This window comes from Zingiber officinale, unplaced genomic scaffold, assembly GCF_018446385.1.
Source record: "Zingiber officinale cultivar Zhangliang unplaced genomic scaffold, Zo_v1.1 ctg136, whole genome shotgun sequence".
NCBI classification, from domain to species: Eukaryota; Viridiplantae; Streptophyta; class Magnoliopsida; order Zingiberales; family Zingiberaceae; genus Zingiber; species Zingiber officinale.
The window spans coordinates 292,455-308,767 of record NW_024589832.1 but is presented as its reverse complement, the minus strand read 5'-3'; the positions used below and the strand labels follow the sequence as shown (position 1 = coordinate 308,767).

Here is a 16,313-nt window from a genome sequence, read left to right as displayed (position 1 = left end):
AACAAAAAAGGCTTTAATACTAATAAAGTTAATTAGTTCATTAGCGTTCCAAGTTTACGTACAATTTAGATATAAGTGTATTTATTAATTTGTATAGATTTTAATTATAATATATAATTTTTTTAATTCAAACATAAAATATAATAATTTAAAACTTTAAATTATTAATATAAGTTCCATCTATTAAATAAAAAAGGACCGTGAGTATTGGGGAAAGATCCATTATACATAATCTTGTCCAGCTCTAAATCACAAAGTAATAGCTTTAGGTCACAAAATAATCATTTTAATCATAAAATAATAATTTTATCATTGTGCAAGGCTCTTCTTCATAAGTTCTACCTATTAGATAAATATTTAAATTATATTATTTTATAATGTTTTTTATAAAAAGGTTTATAGAGAGTTAAATTAGAAAATCAATTAGGTGTGAGAGTTTTATAATGATGATAATACTATTAGTTGAATTTGATTAAAAAAATATTTTTCGTAAAGATTTTAATAAATAAATAACTAGACTCCTTTGCACTCTCTTATATATATACCGGTAGGGGCTTGTGCATAAGATTCATTCGGTTTGCTATTAGAAATTAATCTGGTTAGACCATCTCTTTAGTTGGATTATTCACACGCCAACGATATCAAAATATTCAAAAAGAAAATAATAATAACAACAACAACAATAACAAACTTGTCCAGTTCAAATTAATCACAACTTCAAGCACATCTAACAACATCTAGGGTCGTCTCAAGATTTCACGAGACTCTAGAAAAAAATAAATTAAAATTTTTTAATATATTTTAAAATTGTCTTCTCAATCTTTTTTTCATTTAAATTTGGGATTGAGAATGACTGATTTTAAAAAAAAATAATTTATTTTTTATAAATAAAATATTTTTTTTATATAAAATTTAATTTTCTCGTTAATATTTAGATTTTTTTTAACACGGTTAAATTATTTAATCTTTTTGAGACATTGAACGTAAATAAAATTTTATTAATTTTAATTTTAAATTTTTTTTATGAAGCATTTTACTTTACGCTGTATGAATAAAAAAATCTCTGATTCATGTTATTATCGAGGAAGAAAAAGAAAGAGTGAGAAAGAAATATTATCAACGAAGGAGGAGAGGGCGTTCTCTGAGAGTACCACCAATGAGAGAGCATAAATGTACAAAATTATTGATGAGAAACAAAAAAAGACACTGGCGAGAGAATATAAACATACAAAAGTAATGAGAAGAAAATAAATAGCCACCAACCATTAGTGAAAGAATAATTAGGATTTTTTTAGAGATGTTGAGAAGGAAAGAGTTTATTAGTTTTATAAGCTATATAATTAAATAGAATAAAATCTTGACTAATTGTAATTATGAGAAAATAAGGATATGTAAATAAGAATAATGAATTAATTAATATGATACCATTAATGGGTTAGTATGATATTTATTAATATGTATGCTATCATTAATTAATATTAATGACTCAATTTAAATTTTTTAAATATCTTTATTTAATTATTTAATCAATGGATCATAATAATATTAGACCCTAAACATAAGTTTTATTGGCCTATCCAGGCCTGACAACATCAGCAAACACATTAATTAATCAATATAAACACAAATTAGTAGGAGCAGAGCATCAAATTAGTAGGTGCAGCCGGATTGGAAGGGATCTCAAATCATGGCTACTCACGACGGCTAGATAGGTTTCCGGTTTGGCAATGGCGTGGCAAACTGTGCTTTCTCTCTTTGTGCAGGGGAGAGCTTGGAATTAGTAATGACAGCTCCCGTGACAGGAGTTGGGAGCAGGCATATCACACTGACAAGGCCCTGCTTTCTCTCCTTGCACAAGATTAAGTGTGCAGCTAGCATTAATCATGTGTGTAGTAAGTGCAGGCCTCAAAGCTGGCTCTGTACGAAGCTGGATCCTGTATGAAGGGAGGGGTGGACGATGTCTACGGCGAGGCTATTCAGTAAGAGTATTCATATTAACTACCATATCTAATATCTAAAGATTTTATTTTAAATCAACCTTCTAATTGCAGGAAGTTCAATCGAAGCCAACTAATGGTTTCCGACCTGGGATTCGTCACTTTCATGTACGGAACAACTAATGGTGGGTCTTTCAATAACAAACAAAGGCTATAAAAACATATATAGTCAGCTCCGGTCCTTCTACAGAGGAGGTCCGGGGCGGAAAAAAAGGTCCAAAATAAATTTAGGCCCCAATTACTCAAAACCTCAATTACATACCTAAAAAGATAAAAGTAAAAAAACAATATCAAAAGATTTTGAAATATAAATTTGGATCCAACTATTCAAGGCCCTAATTACATGCCTATAATACATAATACTAAAAAAAAATAAAAATTGGACCCTCTTAAATTATGGGCCCAAGGTCATCGCCCAGTGCCGCCCTCCTCCAAGGCCGGCCCTGTATATAATGTAAGTAGTATCTTTCCAGGACTTCTGGGTAGAAATGGAGCTGAACCCACATAACTAATTTATATATCTGTTGATGTGGATGGATTTACATGCATTATCCGTGTTATAATATCCATCATCTCATTACAAAAACATGAGGTCTACTCATTATATCAACTTATCTCTTTCATCCATATTCTTTTTAACATTAATACTCATTATTCATGGATCCTATAATTCACTTAAAAATTATATCATATTAAATAAATATATTTTTAAATATTAAAATTATTATTATTTTTTTAATAATAACAATTAACTTGCAAATTTTTTGGTTTTTAAATTTAATTCAAATTAAATAAAAAAATAAATTGTAAATAAATAAAATAATACAAAATATAAATCCAAACCATTGAAAAAAAGTAGATAAAAAAAAATCAAATTATTACCTTTTTAAAAAAATAAATAACATTATTATTAAAAATTATTTTTGTTATTTATTATTTACCCATTTTATTTAATTTTTAATTTTATATTTTTAATAAGTAAAATTAAACAAAAATACAATCACGGGGTGGGCCAACCCTCGCCCACCCTATACCGTCTTTAACATGTTCAATACTATGAACATGCTAATGTGAAGAGGTATTATAACACCCCTTCACATTGGCTTGTCGAAGACCATATATATATTTATGAAGTTTACAAACATGTATTGAAAGTCACGGGTGGATGAAACTTGGTAGTTGCTCCATAAATATAATTTATTCACGTTGACCATGAAGGAAAGTATTGGAAACATCTAATTGTTGTTGTATCGGTTAATTGGAGTTAATAACTATAGATAGTAATTAACAATCTAATAGTTGTAATTTGGACGACCAGACTGAAAGTATTATTGAAGTCAATACCTATATGTTGACTAAAACCTTTTGCAATAAGACTAGCTTTGTAGTATTAATTCAATGGATCCATCTGCATGATACTTGATACGGTAAACCCATTTAGAACCCACAATACTCATAGATGGAGTATGATGAACTAAGATTCATGTTTCACTATGGATAAGAGCATCAAACTCTGTAGTCATCGCATCACGCCAATTTGGGTCTTTGACTGCCTGTGTAAAGCCAATTAGTTCAACAAAACTTGAAGAAGTAATTAAAGCCCATGGAAGAGATAGTAGGTGGAAAATGGTGGACATCGAGCATAAATCTCGCTTAGAGGAAGCATACGACAAGGAGTATCATCATCGAAGCTATTCGAAGATGAGTGGTTTGATTGATAAGCATCAGGACTAGAGAGGAGAATATTATTAGATGTCGAATCTGCTAGATTTAGTGGAGATGGAGCAGAACCCAAAATTTTATCTTCCCTTGGACTTTGAGTATGTCTTATTGGAGCAACTTGTGAGAGTTCTGATATACTATTAGGGGAAATTAGAAAGGTGCCTTGATTATTTGAGGGAGTGCCCGCTGAAACAACTGCAAATGGAAAAAGAGACTCATCCACCCAATTGATATATGTAGGCAATGATACTCATGATGCAAATTACTATGACAAAGGAAAGTACATTGTTGAAATCATTTAACTTATGTTTAGAATAAGGTCGCAACCAAGGATAACATGCACAACCAAAGATACGAAAGAATGAGTAATTCGGAGAGTGATTTTAAAGTCTTTCCAAGGGGCTTTTAGTTTGAAGTAGTGGAGTGGACAAACGATTGATAAGGTATACTGAGGTTTGGACAATATAATCCCAAAATTTAAGTGGAACTAAAGCATGATTAAGAAGGGCTAAGACAGTTTCAATTATATGATGAGGTTTCCTTTCAGCAGATCTATTTTGTTCAGGAGTGTGGGGACAAGAGACTCGATGAAGGATGCTTGAGGAGGTAAGATGACGATGAAGGGCTTGATACTCTCCTCCCCCATCAAAATGAAGAGAGAGTATTTTTACCATTAAAATAACACTCAACATGTTTTTGAAAATGACAAAAAATATCGAAGAGATTAGACTTTCCTTTTATAGGAAAAATTTAAGTAAACTTGCTAAAATTGTCAATAAAAATAACATAATAAAGAAAAACTTAATTATATATAATAGGAGCAGGACCTCACATATTAAAGTGAAAAGTTTCAAAAGGAAAATTAAAGGTGCAAATAGAAAACACAAAAGGTAATTTATGAGATTTTGCTTTCATGCTTCACATAAATGAGATGAGGAGGCTAAAGAAATTGGTAAACCATACTGATTAATGATATTCTGAACAAGACGTAAAGATGGATGACTAAGACGTGTATGTCAAGAGAATTTGTCAGTGCATTCTCCAACAAAAGCATTAATATAGGTGAGTTGAAGATGATAGAGGTCGTCTTTAATGTTTCCTTATAGTAGAATAGTTCCTGTCGTGAGATCCTTCATAAGACAATGATAAGGATGAAATTAAAAAAATACATTATTATTAAGAGAAAATTAACACACAGAAAGTAAATTTTGGATGATAGAAGGAATATGAAGAGCGTTGTGCATACGAAAAGTTTGACCATATAAGTGAAAGAATTTGTTTCCAAGGTGAGTAATTCAAACATGAGTCATTACCTATTTGTACCATGTCGGGTCCATGATAAGGAGAAACTTCTATGAGAATATCATACTCCATTGTAATATAATAAGTTGCTCAAGAATCCAGATATCATCTTGGGTTGTCAAGAGTCAATGAAACTATATTAGGAGAGGTAAAGAGTGAGCATGTTCTAGAATAATATGAATGAGCCATAGATTACCAAGAAGGTGGCGGCCAATTTGAAGATGCAGGTTCTTCTTGTGAAATAGTTGGTTGTTCTAACGTTGAAGTACCTAGTTCCAATAAAATTTGAGTCATATCTTTTAGGACATTGAATACTAATATGTCCAACTCTGAGATAAATTTAGTATCTTCTCCGATTATAAGACCAATCAAATCTTCTAGAGCAATGAATACTAATTTGACCAACGATGCGATAAATTTGACATCGGTCTAAACTTTACTTTTGGCCACCATGATATCGTTGAGTATTTGACATTGAAAATAAATAACCCGTCTCTTGATAATAAAACACCTTGTTACAAAAACAATAAAGGAAAGAAAGTTGCCTTCTGCATATTACTGCTCTTCAAAGTTTGCTGCTGTGGCAAAGAAGATGTTCCTAATGATGGTGCTCTATTTAATGTGAGGGTATGGCTTCTTGCGGGAAAACAAAATATAAAGCTAGTTGTTTGCACAGACCCATGGCTAGCAGTGGTAGATAATCAAGCGGTAGCAATAAGCCCTAGGACGGCCTCATAGGAGGAGCTTCTACCTTGTGATTAGTGGCTGTGGCTCCAGAGAAGTCCGGCAGCGATAGCTTTTCTAGCGACGAAGAGGCCGGCGATGGGCTGCCTTTGGGCGGCGACAAAAGGTTAAAGGGAGTGCTCCTTTTTTCCTGTGATCAGCAGCAGAAAACGGCGGAAGGGAAAAAATAGAGGAAAGAGAAGTCGTTGTGCGGTGGAAAAGAATAGAAATCAAAGAAAAAAAGCTACAATATGGGGTTGACGAAAAGATTAAAAAAAACACAAATAACAAAGAGAAGAAGGATTAGAAGAAGAGTGATCTAGGGGTGTAATCGAGTCGAGCCGAGTCGAACTCTTGGATGTTTGAGTTTGACTTGTTTATAATCAAGCAGAGCTCGAGCTTTATTTAACGAATATATTCATGGCTCACGAGCTTATTCAAGCTTTTATCGAGTCTAAACGAGTTTAATAAATATAAATTATAAATTTAAATATTCATTAAAAACTAAATTATATATTTTTAAAAAATTATAATATTCTTGTTACAATTTATAATTTTATTCTAATAAATAAATTTAATATATTTATCTATGTTTTTCATAAGTAGAGTGTAAAATCTATAAATTCAATATCAAAACTATTATTTTTTTTATTTAAAAGTTGATTCATGAGCTTAATGAACATGTTCACGAGCTAATGAGCCAAATATTGTGAAGATTGAGCTTAGTTTTTTATCTTAACGAACCTCATTAAACGAGCTCAAACAAGTTTTTATTGAATCGAGCTTCGAATAGCTCACGAGCGGCTTGGCTCATTTACACCCCTAGAGTGATCCACCAAAGAAATTAGGATCATGGCTATGATATTATACTTCAGATTCTCTGTCCCCATTTCTCTCTGTCCCCGTGTCTTATTACCGATCGGACGGATCGGATTAAATCTCAAGGATGCTTTACACATCACGAGGATACTGTACATATTTTAAAGATGTCATGATGCCTTGAGATTTAATCTGATTCGTTCGATCGACAATGGGACATGAAGACAGATAGAAATGGAGACAGAGGATCCGAACTGATGATATTATGAAAGAAATAAAGAAAATAAAAAGTATTTATTTTTTAGATGATTTGATATTAAGAAAGAAATTAAGAAAATAAAGAATAATTATTTTTAGATGATTTTATTAATAAAGTTAAAGGATTTATTTATATAATTTGTCTAATTAATAATAAAAATATTAAATATGATATATAATTACAATAATAATAATCATAGTAATAAATATAATAAATTTAAAAATATTATCTTTTATTATCGATATTTAATTATGATATATAATCAAAATTAATTTAAAATTATTTTTTATAACTATATTTTTTTATTGTCATTAGTCTATGATTTGTTTTTTGCTTACTTAGAATGTCCACCTCATTGTGCTATGGTTTTTTGTCTGCTATTTGAGAGTGTCTAATTATCTCTCTATAAAGGAAATTAGTTGTTCTGTAAAGCTTACTGGTTCATGTAATGTACGAAGGGGGAGAAACGATTGTGTAAGCAAGATAGCTGTTGAAATTTGATTGGCAGGAGCTGATAATTTATTTATTTTTTAATTTTAAAACATAGCAATTCTCTTTCCTGAATCGTCCACTCAAAGTAATTAGTATATATTAATTCGTCCTCGTTTCACCGTTAGGTCGTTTCTCGTTCTCTCCTAATTTCTCTGTCAATTCTGGTTCTCTAGCTAGCTCGTTTAATTTCCTCTCTCAATGTCTGAAGTAATCGATCGTTCTATGGTTTGATAAATTGACTAAACAACGTCAAAAGGGGAACAATGATCTAGAAAGCTTTCAAAAAGGATGATCAATCTACTTGAAGGTAGTCAAAATTACGTTCCTAATCTATCTACAAAATACATCATAATAAGCTCCAAATCCTTAAAAGTGGTGCTGACACGATTAAAAGAAACCGTAGATCAAAATGAAAAAAATGCATGTGAAGCTAAAATTCGCATCTTTATGTAGCTCCACCGAGGGCAAGCAAAATACCAGTTTCGTCAGTCATCAAATACTCAACTTCAATTAAAACATAAGATGATCCGGTCGGCGGTGATGGAAGAGGTGCTAGTGGCGTCGCGAATGGAAGAAGGGGCATTCGCTGGCAGATCCTTAGCTTGCTGTGGGTTGCGGCTGAAGATGAAGATCGGAGACTCTCCTCTTCTAACCCGAAGAGGGGAGGAGCTCTTGCGGTGACAGCATGGCTGGATGGCGAGGAAGCTGCTGTTGGTGTGCGTCCGCATCAGTTACGTTGTGGATGAAATGAAGGCGGAAGAGGGAGAGGGGAGAGATATGACCAACCGACGGCAGTGATGAGGAAGGTGGTTGCTGGCCGTTGGATGTCGTCGATGGAAGAGGGGGAAGTCGCGCCGAGCGAAGAAGTCTTGTGGGGCTTAGTGGTCTGGATGGCGTCAGGGAGAAGAATCGCGTGAAGATTCGTCCCGTTTCTGCGTGAGGAGCAGATGAGAGGTAAGTCCTTTGATCCCCACCCTTTATTTTGCCAAGTTTTTTTGAACCCTTCGATTAGGGTTGTTGAACCAAGCTCGCTATTTGAACCAACATCAATTGAACATGGACCAAGCTGAACCGGACTTCATTTGATTTAAGCCACATCAGTTGAGCTGAATCAGCTCTCCTAATAGTATTTATAATTACATTTTAAAATAAGTATCATTAATAGAATGTCATTGAAGGTTAATGAAAAATTAGAGCAGTAACATTGATGAAAAAAATTCATCGTCGAAGGTTTTGTAATAACGACGGAAGGAAATCTCGTTGTTAAAGATATGACATTAACTACCAAAATAAAAAATACGATCGTTGATGACAAACCATCAACGACGGAACAAAATACCATTGCTAATGTATATACATCAACGATGGACACTAAAGTCCGTCGTTGTTGAACCACCAATAATGAGGATATTTAATACCGTCGTTAATATTGTCACTAAAAATATCTTTTCTAATAGTGATAGTATTTTGTAATTATTTTCTTATTTACTATTTCTAATAATTTGAAACATATTTTATTACTTTAGGTTTTAATTACATATTCTATTTAGTTTGTTTTTATCTAATTAAGTATGGATTTAATTGAGTTTTGTATTTAGTTGAGTATTTTCTTAAGAAATAATTTTCTAAAAGGATTTTTAAAGGTTTTAAAAATAATTTTGAATTTTTTTTAAAAGAGTTTTAAAATAATTTTTATAAGAATTTTAAAAATATTTTTAAAAGAATTAATAAAAGGTTTTAAAAATAATTTTTAAAGGATTTTAAAATAAATTTTAAAAGTTTTTTTGTTAAAAAATATTTTTTTAAAAAAATTTAATTAAGATTTTAGAATAATTTTTTTTAAATTTAATTAAGATTTTAGATTAATTTTTTTAAATTTAATTAAGATTTTAAATTTAATTAACTTTTAATTTAATTTATGATTTCAATTTAATTAAGACGCATAAGGGAAGAGAATGAATTCTAAATTCGTTATTTTAATTGGATTTTATCCGTTCCATATTATTCAGGAATGATTCTAAAAATATTATTCTTACCCTTTAAATTAGTATTATTCCATTCCTATTTTCAAACCCTAAACCTAACGCGAACCATGGATCGCAGCCTCAGCGTTGCCGTGGCCAGACGCCGCATTGCCGTGGCCAGACGCCAAACCGCCCTGTCCAGACACCGCACTGCCGTGGCCTTTGCTGCCTTCGAAGCTTCCGCCGCGGCAACTGACGACCGCGTTTACGACTTAGTTGCCGCCGCCAAGGCGACAGCCGACGCAGTGGCCTACGCAGCCGACGAAGCGGCCTACGCAGCCGACCAAGCGGCCTACGCAGTTCACTCCAACCCAGCTGCCGCCGCGGCCTATGTAGATGCCGCAGTGGCCTATGCAGCTGTCGCAAAGGCCTACGCAGCTGACATGCCCGTCGGTGACCCAGCTGCTGCCGTCGTCGACGGGGACAACCCCGCCGCCGCCGACCCCGTCAACAACGCCCCGCAGACCCCGCGGCCAATAATCCCGTCAAGAACCCCCATGCCGATACCGTCGCCGTTGATCCTGTCAACACCCCCCTCCCCCGCCGATCCGTCAACAATCCTGCCGCCGACTGATTCCGTCAACAACCCCCGCCGCTGATCCCGTCAGCAACCTCTCCCCCGCAGATATCGTTCCGCTGTTCATGTCAACAACTCAACCCCTATTATAGTAGTTACTTTATTGTTCTCTTTCTTCTTATAGATAGAAAGACATTATTAGTTGGTTAGCACCATCACTCTTTTGTTTTCAGAATTTCTTTAATTGCAAGACCTTGTAGCTCCCATTTTTATAATGATATGGTTGTTTAATGCTAGATTGATTCATGATAAATTTAAATTGCTATTATTAAGTTTCGATGAAAACACAAAGTATATTCGCTGCTCATGGAAGATGGACAAAATTACTTGGTGTCCGTGCCCTCCTTCATCCCAAATTAAGAGCACATTTTTGATATAACCCAGAACTTCCCAGAACTTTATAGCAGTGGTTTTGAGCATTCTTATGAAGGCAAGAAATACTATTGCATGCCAAATATACATATTTTTAAATTGTATATTTTAGATTTAGTTTTCTGTCACATGGATGGTCTATACATGTGCTAATTGGTAATTGAATTAAAGTCATTACATTCAATTTTGGGCGGATTATCGATTGTGATTTTGAGCATCCTTCTGAAGGCAAGAAACACTATTGCATGCCAAATATACATATTTTTAAATTAATCGATGTTTGAGCATTATTTTGAAACCTGAACCAGTGGTAGATAAGTCAATATTTTAGATTTAGTTCTCTGTCACACCGATGGTCTATACATGTGCTAATTGGTAGTTGAATATAAATTTTGCCTAACACCCCAAGTTTATTAATTATGTGTAACGTCTCATTCACTCTGGGCATCAGTGGAAATTCAGCGTAGCGAATATTTTTTAACAGTTAATAACTTCTATAAAATTAAAAAATATTTTTTTTTAAATAACTTGACAAACAGGAGAAAAAGGTATAATATTATGAAAAAAAACTCATACAATAATATTAAAATATTAAAGCAGTCTACTAATGAATTCGTGACAATTGTATTCTTCGAGAGTCCATGTTCTGAAAACGCTGTAAAACTGGCTCATTGTCGACAGCATTAAAAACATCTTTTTCGATATAGACTACCAAACTATCATTCATCCATTCATCTCCAATCCTGTTTGGCAAATCGATTTGACAATATTTATTGCCGAAAACACTTTTTCAACAGTTGTAGTAGCAACTGGAAGAAGTAAGGCTAGCTCAATCATCCGATAAACGAAAGAAAACATACGGTTCTTCATTGTTTCAATCATTTTCTTTGCAAGAGCTCCCAAATCCGAAATGCCTTCAAACCGCTCATCTGATCTGACGTCATCAATATATGTTTCAAGCTCTTGTTCAACCAACATACGCTCATTCCAAGAAAAATCATCCTCATAAAAATGAGCTAGACACACTAACTTCTGTACATCAAATCTAGAGAATGAGTTCCTAGGATCAAGGTATGACATATAAATCAACAAATCTGTAGTTGTTTCAGAGAAACGACTATCTATCTCCTGTAGAATAATATCGATAACCTACAATTTAAAAATCAAACAACAAAAGTAAAAAATTAATAAATATGTTACTGTTTAAAAGAATTTAATTGATGGTAAACAAAAAAAGAATTATGAAGTTACCTCACAAAAGATTTCAACATGATAGTAGTGATAAAAATTAACATTTTTTTCATCTCTCTTCAAATGACTACGGTTGTTGATGTTATCTGTCATATTAATTATTTCAATGGAATGATTGTTACAAAACTTCTTCACATCCTCAAGTAAAATATCCCATCCATAATCTCTCAACTATTGCAATTTGCATTTCACATTATTGATCAAACGCATCGCATTCACAATATTTTGATCTTTCTCATATAGAACAGTTGACAAATGATTTGTGATTGCCAATATACGTTTCATCAATAATAGAATAAACACAAATTCATACCTCTCCATTCTTTCAACCAAAGTTCTACTTAAACCCTTAGAAGAACGATCACCATCATCAATCAAATTTTGAAAAACCTCTATAACAGATGACCACATTTGTTCAATATGACTTAAAGTTGAATGATGAGACCCCCATCGTGTATCTCCAGGTCTAGCTAAACTAGTTTCTTGGTTTAGTCCTCTATCAGAACTAATCTCTCCTCTTTCAAAAAGTTTAACTTTTCTGTCATATTCAAGTTGTCGAAGTTTGTCGGCCCTTTTGCAAGATGATGCAGATGTGTTCACAATCGAACCAACAATCTACATGAAATCACAAACATATTGATTTGCTTGAGCAACAGCTACAACCACTAACTGGAGTTGATGAGCAAAACAATGAACATACAATGCATACGGATTTTCTTTCATTATCAGTGACTTTAAGCCATTAAATCTCCAGACATATTTGAAGCACCATCATATCCTTGACCCCTCAATCTCGCCACTGAGAAACCATACTTAGCAAATAAAGAGTCGATTGCCTCCTTCAAACAAGCCGCTGTAGTTGTTGCAACATGAACTACATCCATAAATCGTTTAATCACCTCTCTATGTTTGTTCATATATCTAATAACAACTGTCATTTGCTCTTTCACTAAATAGCCACGAGCATCATCAAGTAGTAAAGTGAACCACCTATCTCCAAGATCAGCTAGAATAGCATTTGTAGTCTCAACTGCACGAGCATTCACCAATTGCTTTTGAATTTTTGGGGCAATCATTTGATTATTTCCAGGTGCATTCATTCCAACAACTACCGCAACTTCTGAACACTCTTAGCTATACCATTTGAGCAATTCTAAAAAATTTCCTCTATTGGATGATGTCAAAAATTAGGGGTTTGCTAAGGTAGCGAATCTATCTTTGTAACAACAAAAATCGAATTACTTTTAAAATGGAAGTCAAGCGTTTACGATAAGCAACTTCATGCTCATGTTTCCCCGATGAAAATAAATACTCCACACTTTGTCTTTGATTCTTGAAACCCTCAAACTGTATTCTTGCCTCATTGTGTGCACTACCAACTCCACCTATATGCTCATTGAAATTTTCAATTACTTTTTTCCAATTAATGGAACCAGATCTCGTAAACGAATCATCTCCTCCAAACCCTATATTACTAGGTCTAAAAAGATAACACCAGAAACAAAAGGCTGCACCCTTTGAAACACTATACTCCAACCAATTACGATCTTTAAACCAAACCTCTCTGAAACATCTATTGTCTTTACCCATTTTTTTCTTGAAAAATTATGGCCTCGAGGTTGACAAGGGCCCATAGCAATATATTCTTTTCGAATATGATCTATAGCACTAACATCATACTCTTCAATCAATTTTCGTAAACCAGGATCAGCAACAATTTCTACTTCACTACTCAGATTTTCAAATAAAATTTACGGAGGAGGAGGAGGAGGTGGTGGTGGTGGTTGTGGTGCAGAAGTAGACTCTTCATCCGGAACACTAGATAATTCAATTGAATTCCTAGGCCTCTTTGCAAAATATTTCAACATTTTCTACAAATTATAATGTATGGGAAAAAATTATCAACATAAAGCAATGTTAACAATTTAATAATAACACAATTAAATTATTTAACATCATTCATTGACACAATTCTTTTAAAAAAATAAAATTAATTTAGCATAGATTATCAACATTCACAAATTACAATTAACTAACCGCTAATAAAAAAACTAATTACATATTTGGAGTTTATAAAAAACTAAATTATAAATTATCCAACCATTAAATATACAAAATCTAAATTTTCAATTATCCAACAATCAAGTATAAAAAGCAACTAAACATTTAAACAATAAAAATTTTAAATTGTTAATTGTATCATACATTGTAATCAAGAAACAATCAAAGAATTATTAATAAAATAAAATAAAATAAAAGCCACTTACCTGAAGGCTGAATGTCACGCCCCAGGTAGTCCTTGCCAGAAGAATTTGACAGCATCTCCCCTGTATGGGTGACAATATGAAACTTTACTACATCTATCCAGATACCTCGCCCAACACGGTCGGAACATACACATAATATAAAAGTACAATAAGCAAGCATCCACGCAGTTTAATAGTAAAAACCAAACATAAACAACGATAAGGAAATCATCGCAAAAATCCTACTCAACTACACTCATAAAACACAAATCTAATATCCTACTCAACTACACCCATAAAATACAAATCACCAACATACATTCAAACGAAAATCCATCGATAATAAGGAAATGTACAAGATCCAAATGCCAAAAGATACAAGTCTGAAAAACATAGTCTAACATAACTAAGGTCTAGTCCTTTTATTAAATCAGTACAAAAAGAACTTACCTTAGATGGTCCTACTCAATACACTTAGAGTGTACTAGTGTAATTTATTAGTCAAGATAAACTAATACCTAATTACACTACGACTATTCCAATGGTTTGTTCCTTTCCATCTTAGTCGTGAGCTACTGTTTATAATTTATAAAGAACCGATAACACGATCTTCTGTGTGTGACACCACACACTATGTTATCTACAATATAAATTAATTGAACATCTACATTTGGTATATATAAATGTAGACACTTGACCAATGTGATTCTTATAAATATTTATATAAAAGTTAGGCTTTTAGTATACACTCCAACAGGAGGCGGCCGACGCTGTTCCGTGCGGCGGTGGCACACTGCAAAGGAAGAGGGCGACACCTAGGGCATCGGCTGTGGCCCTTTCCTTCCGGCGATCGGGCGGTGGCTCGAGCTCTAGGGCTCCGCGTCTGCGCAAGGATGATCAGGGCAGAGGCGAAGAGGAAGAGAATCAACGCAAGGGAAAGGCTCGGCTCGAAGCTTTTGTACCAGAGGGGGAAGAAACAGACGCGAGCGGCGGCGGCACGTCTGTTTGGGAAGAGAAGGAGAAATGACGATGGTTGAGGCGCGGGGCGCGGGTCTGGGAAAGGAAACGCGAAAAAGAGAGGAAAAAGGAAAAAAAGAAAAAGAATATAAAAATTCAAATTTTCCTCACTAATATGGGGTAGCCTAAATAGGCTTTCCCGAGGCCCAATATTTATCCCCGTAAACTCGTTTTACGAGCTCCGAAAAATTTCTAAAAATTTCAAAAAAATTCCCTTATGGTTATTCGTCCATTTTCGGTATTTTACACTGAAGGCTTCACCTTTGGGCTTTGGCGCTTTGATCGATACTCGGCAGAGAGAAAAAAAGTCTTTGGGCGTAGGGCTTTGCCGCTTTAGTCGGCGCTCGGTAGAGAAAAATAAACAAAGGGCGTTTTGTGAGCGGTGTTGCGGCGGAAACAAAAAAATGGAGGAGAGATAAATAAAAATATAAAAAAATAAACCTTTATATATGGAAACGTGTCACGTGGATGGACACGTGGTTCATAATTAAAAAAATAAATTGGTCTTCGTCTCTTCGTTTTCTTCGCTTATCACTCGTATTTTTTCTCTGACTGCTACGAGTGCCTGTGAAGAGCTTCTTACCGCCCCGATTTTTTTTTGTTCCGCCTGCCGCCGATGCTGCCCCCCGGTACATCCGCCCCTGTCTCTGACACAATACCTTAATAAGCCGATCATATATCTGAAGTGACAGTGGAAACTTCCGCCGTACGATCGTTTGCCTGACCATGGTGCCGACCATGCCGTCTGTCGGCAGTACTAGCTCCCAAAAGGACCTCGCTCGCTAATATTTTGTGTCTTTTACCGAGCCGAGAGGGATGGCCGCTTGGCTTGAGTCACCGTTGTCTGCTCGGATGGTGAATCTATTATCTGGCCGAGCGGGATAGTCGCTCGGTCGTTACTTCCACTGTCTGGTTGCAGAGCGTATACCCTAACCGAACGGGATAGTCGCTCGGCCGTAGTATTGCTGTCTGTATGTGGTTTGCTCGGTCGTTACTCCATTCCGTTCTGTTCCGAGTATTGATGTAAGGTCGAGCGGGATAGCCGCTCGGCACACTTCTGCATACACTCGCTGTTCGTCCCTTTGCTGAGCATCGGGTGCTCGACTGGTTACCGAGCCAAAGATGGTGTCAGATCGGGCCTGTCATATCTCGGTCGGGCGACCTACTCGCCCGATCGACCGGTGATAATGGGGTATTGATCGTTTTTTATTTTGACCTCCACCATGTCGCTACCTTTCCGCAGGATGAGCCCCTCCTTATCGCCGCATCAAGATCGAATCTCAAGATTTTGGAATGATAGAAAATTAATTCTCATGTGTTGACCTAAGTTTCTTAATTATATAAATGATTTTAAATATAAATTTAACTCACTATATTAGGAAGAGTTATTTTTTAAACATAAATTAATCATTTTCTTTAAAAATAAAAATCGATTCGACTATTATTTTTTTAACTCGACTGGAATAATAAAAAAATAAAATTGAATACGTGACTGAATTATTTTAAAATTAG

The 16,313-nt window shown here is 34.5% G+C and overlaps 1 protein-coding gene across 1 annotated transcript; it reads right to left on the bottom strand.

The window, feature by feature from the left end:
- Positions 1 to 10,891: 10,891 nt before the first annotated feature.
- LOC122036308 lies at positions 10,892 to 12,638 on the bottom strand. The gene is made up of 4 exons (XM_042595591.1): positions 12,279 to 12,638; positions 11,731 to 12,153; positions 11,072 to 11,436; positions 10,892 to 11,030 (listed from the first exon to the last, which is right to left on the bottom strand). The coding sequence occupies exons 1-4, from the start codon at positions 12,636 to 12,638 to the stop codon at positions 10,892 to 10,894; spliced, it is 1,287 nt and encodes a 428-aa protein (XP_042451525.1).
- Positions 12,639 to 16,313: the final 3,675 nt, after the last annotated feature.

What these genes read in the sequence shown, in the direction of transcription:
- LOC122036308 (XM_042595591.1), bottom strand. Translation starts at nt 12,638, where the DNA reads ATGAATGCACCTGGAAATAATCAAATGATTGCCCCAAAAATTCAAAAG. An exon ending in ATATGTCTGGAGATTTAATG is followed by an intron (nt 12,154 to 12,278) that starts GCTTAAAGTCAC and finishes GATTTCATGTAG; the next exon opens with ATTGTTGGTTCGATTGTGAA. An exon ending in CGATGCGTTTGATCAATAAT is followed by an intron (nt 11,437 to 11,730) that starts GTGAAATGCAAA and finishes TTTAAATTGTAG; the next exon opens with GTTATCGATATTATTCTACA.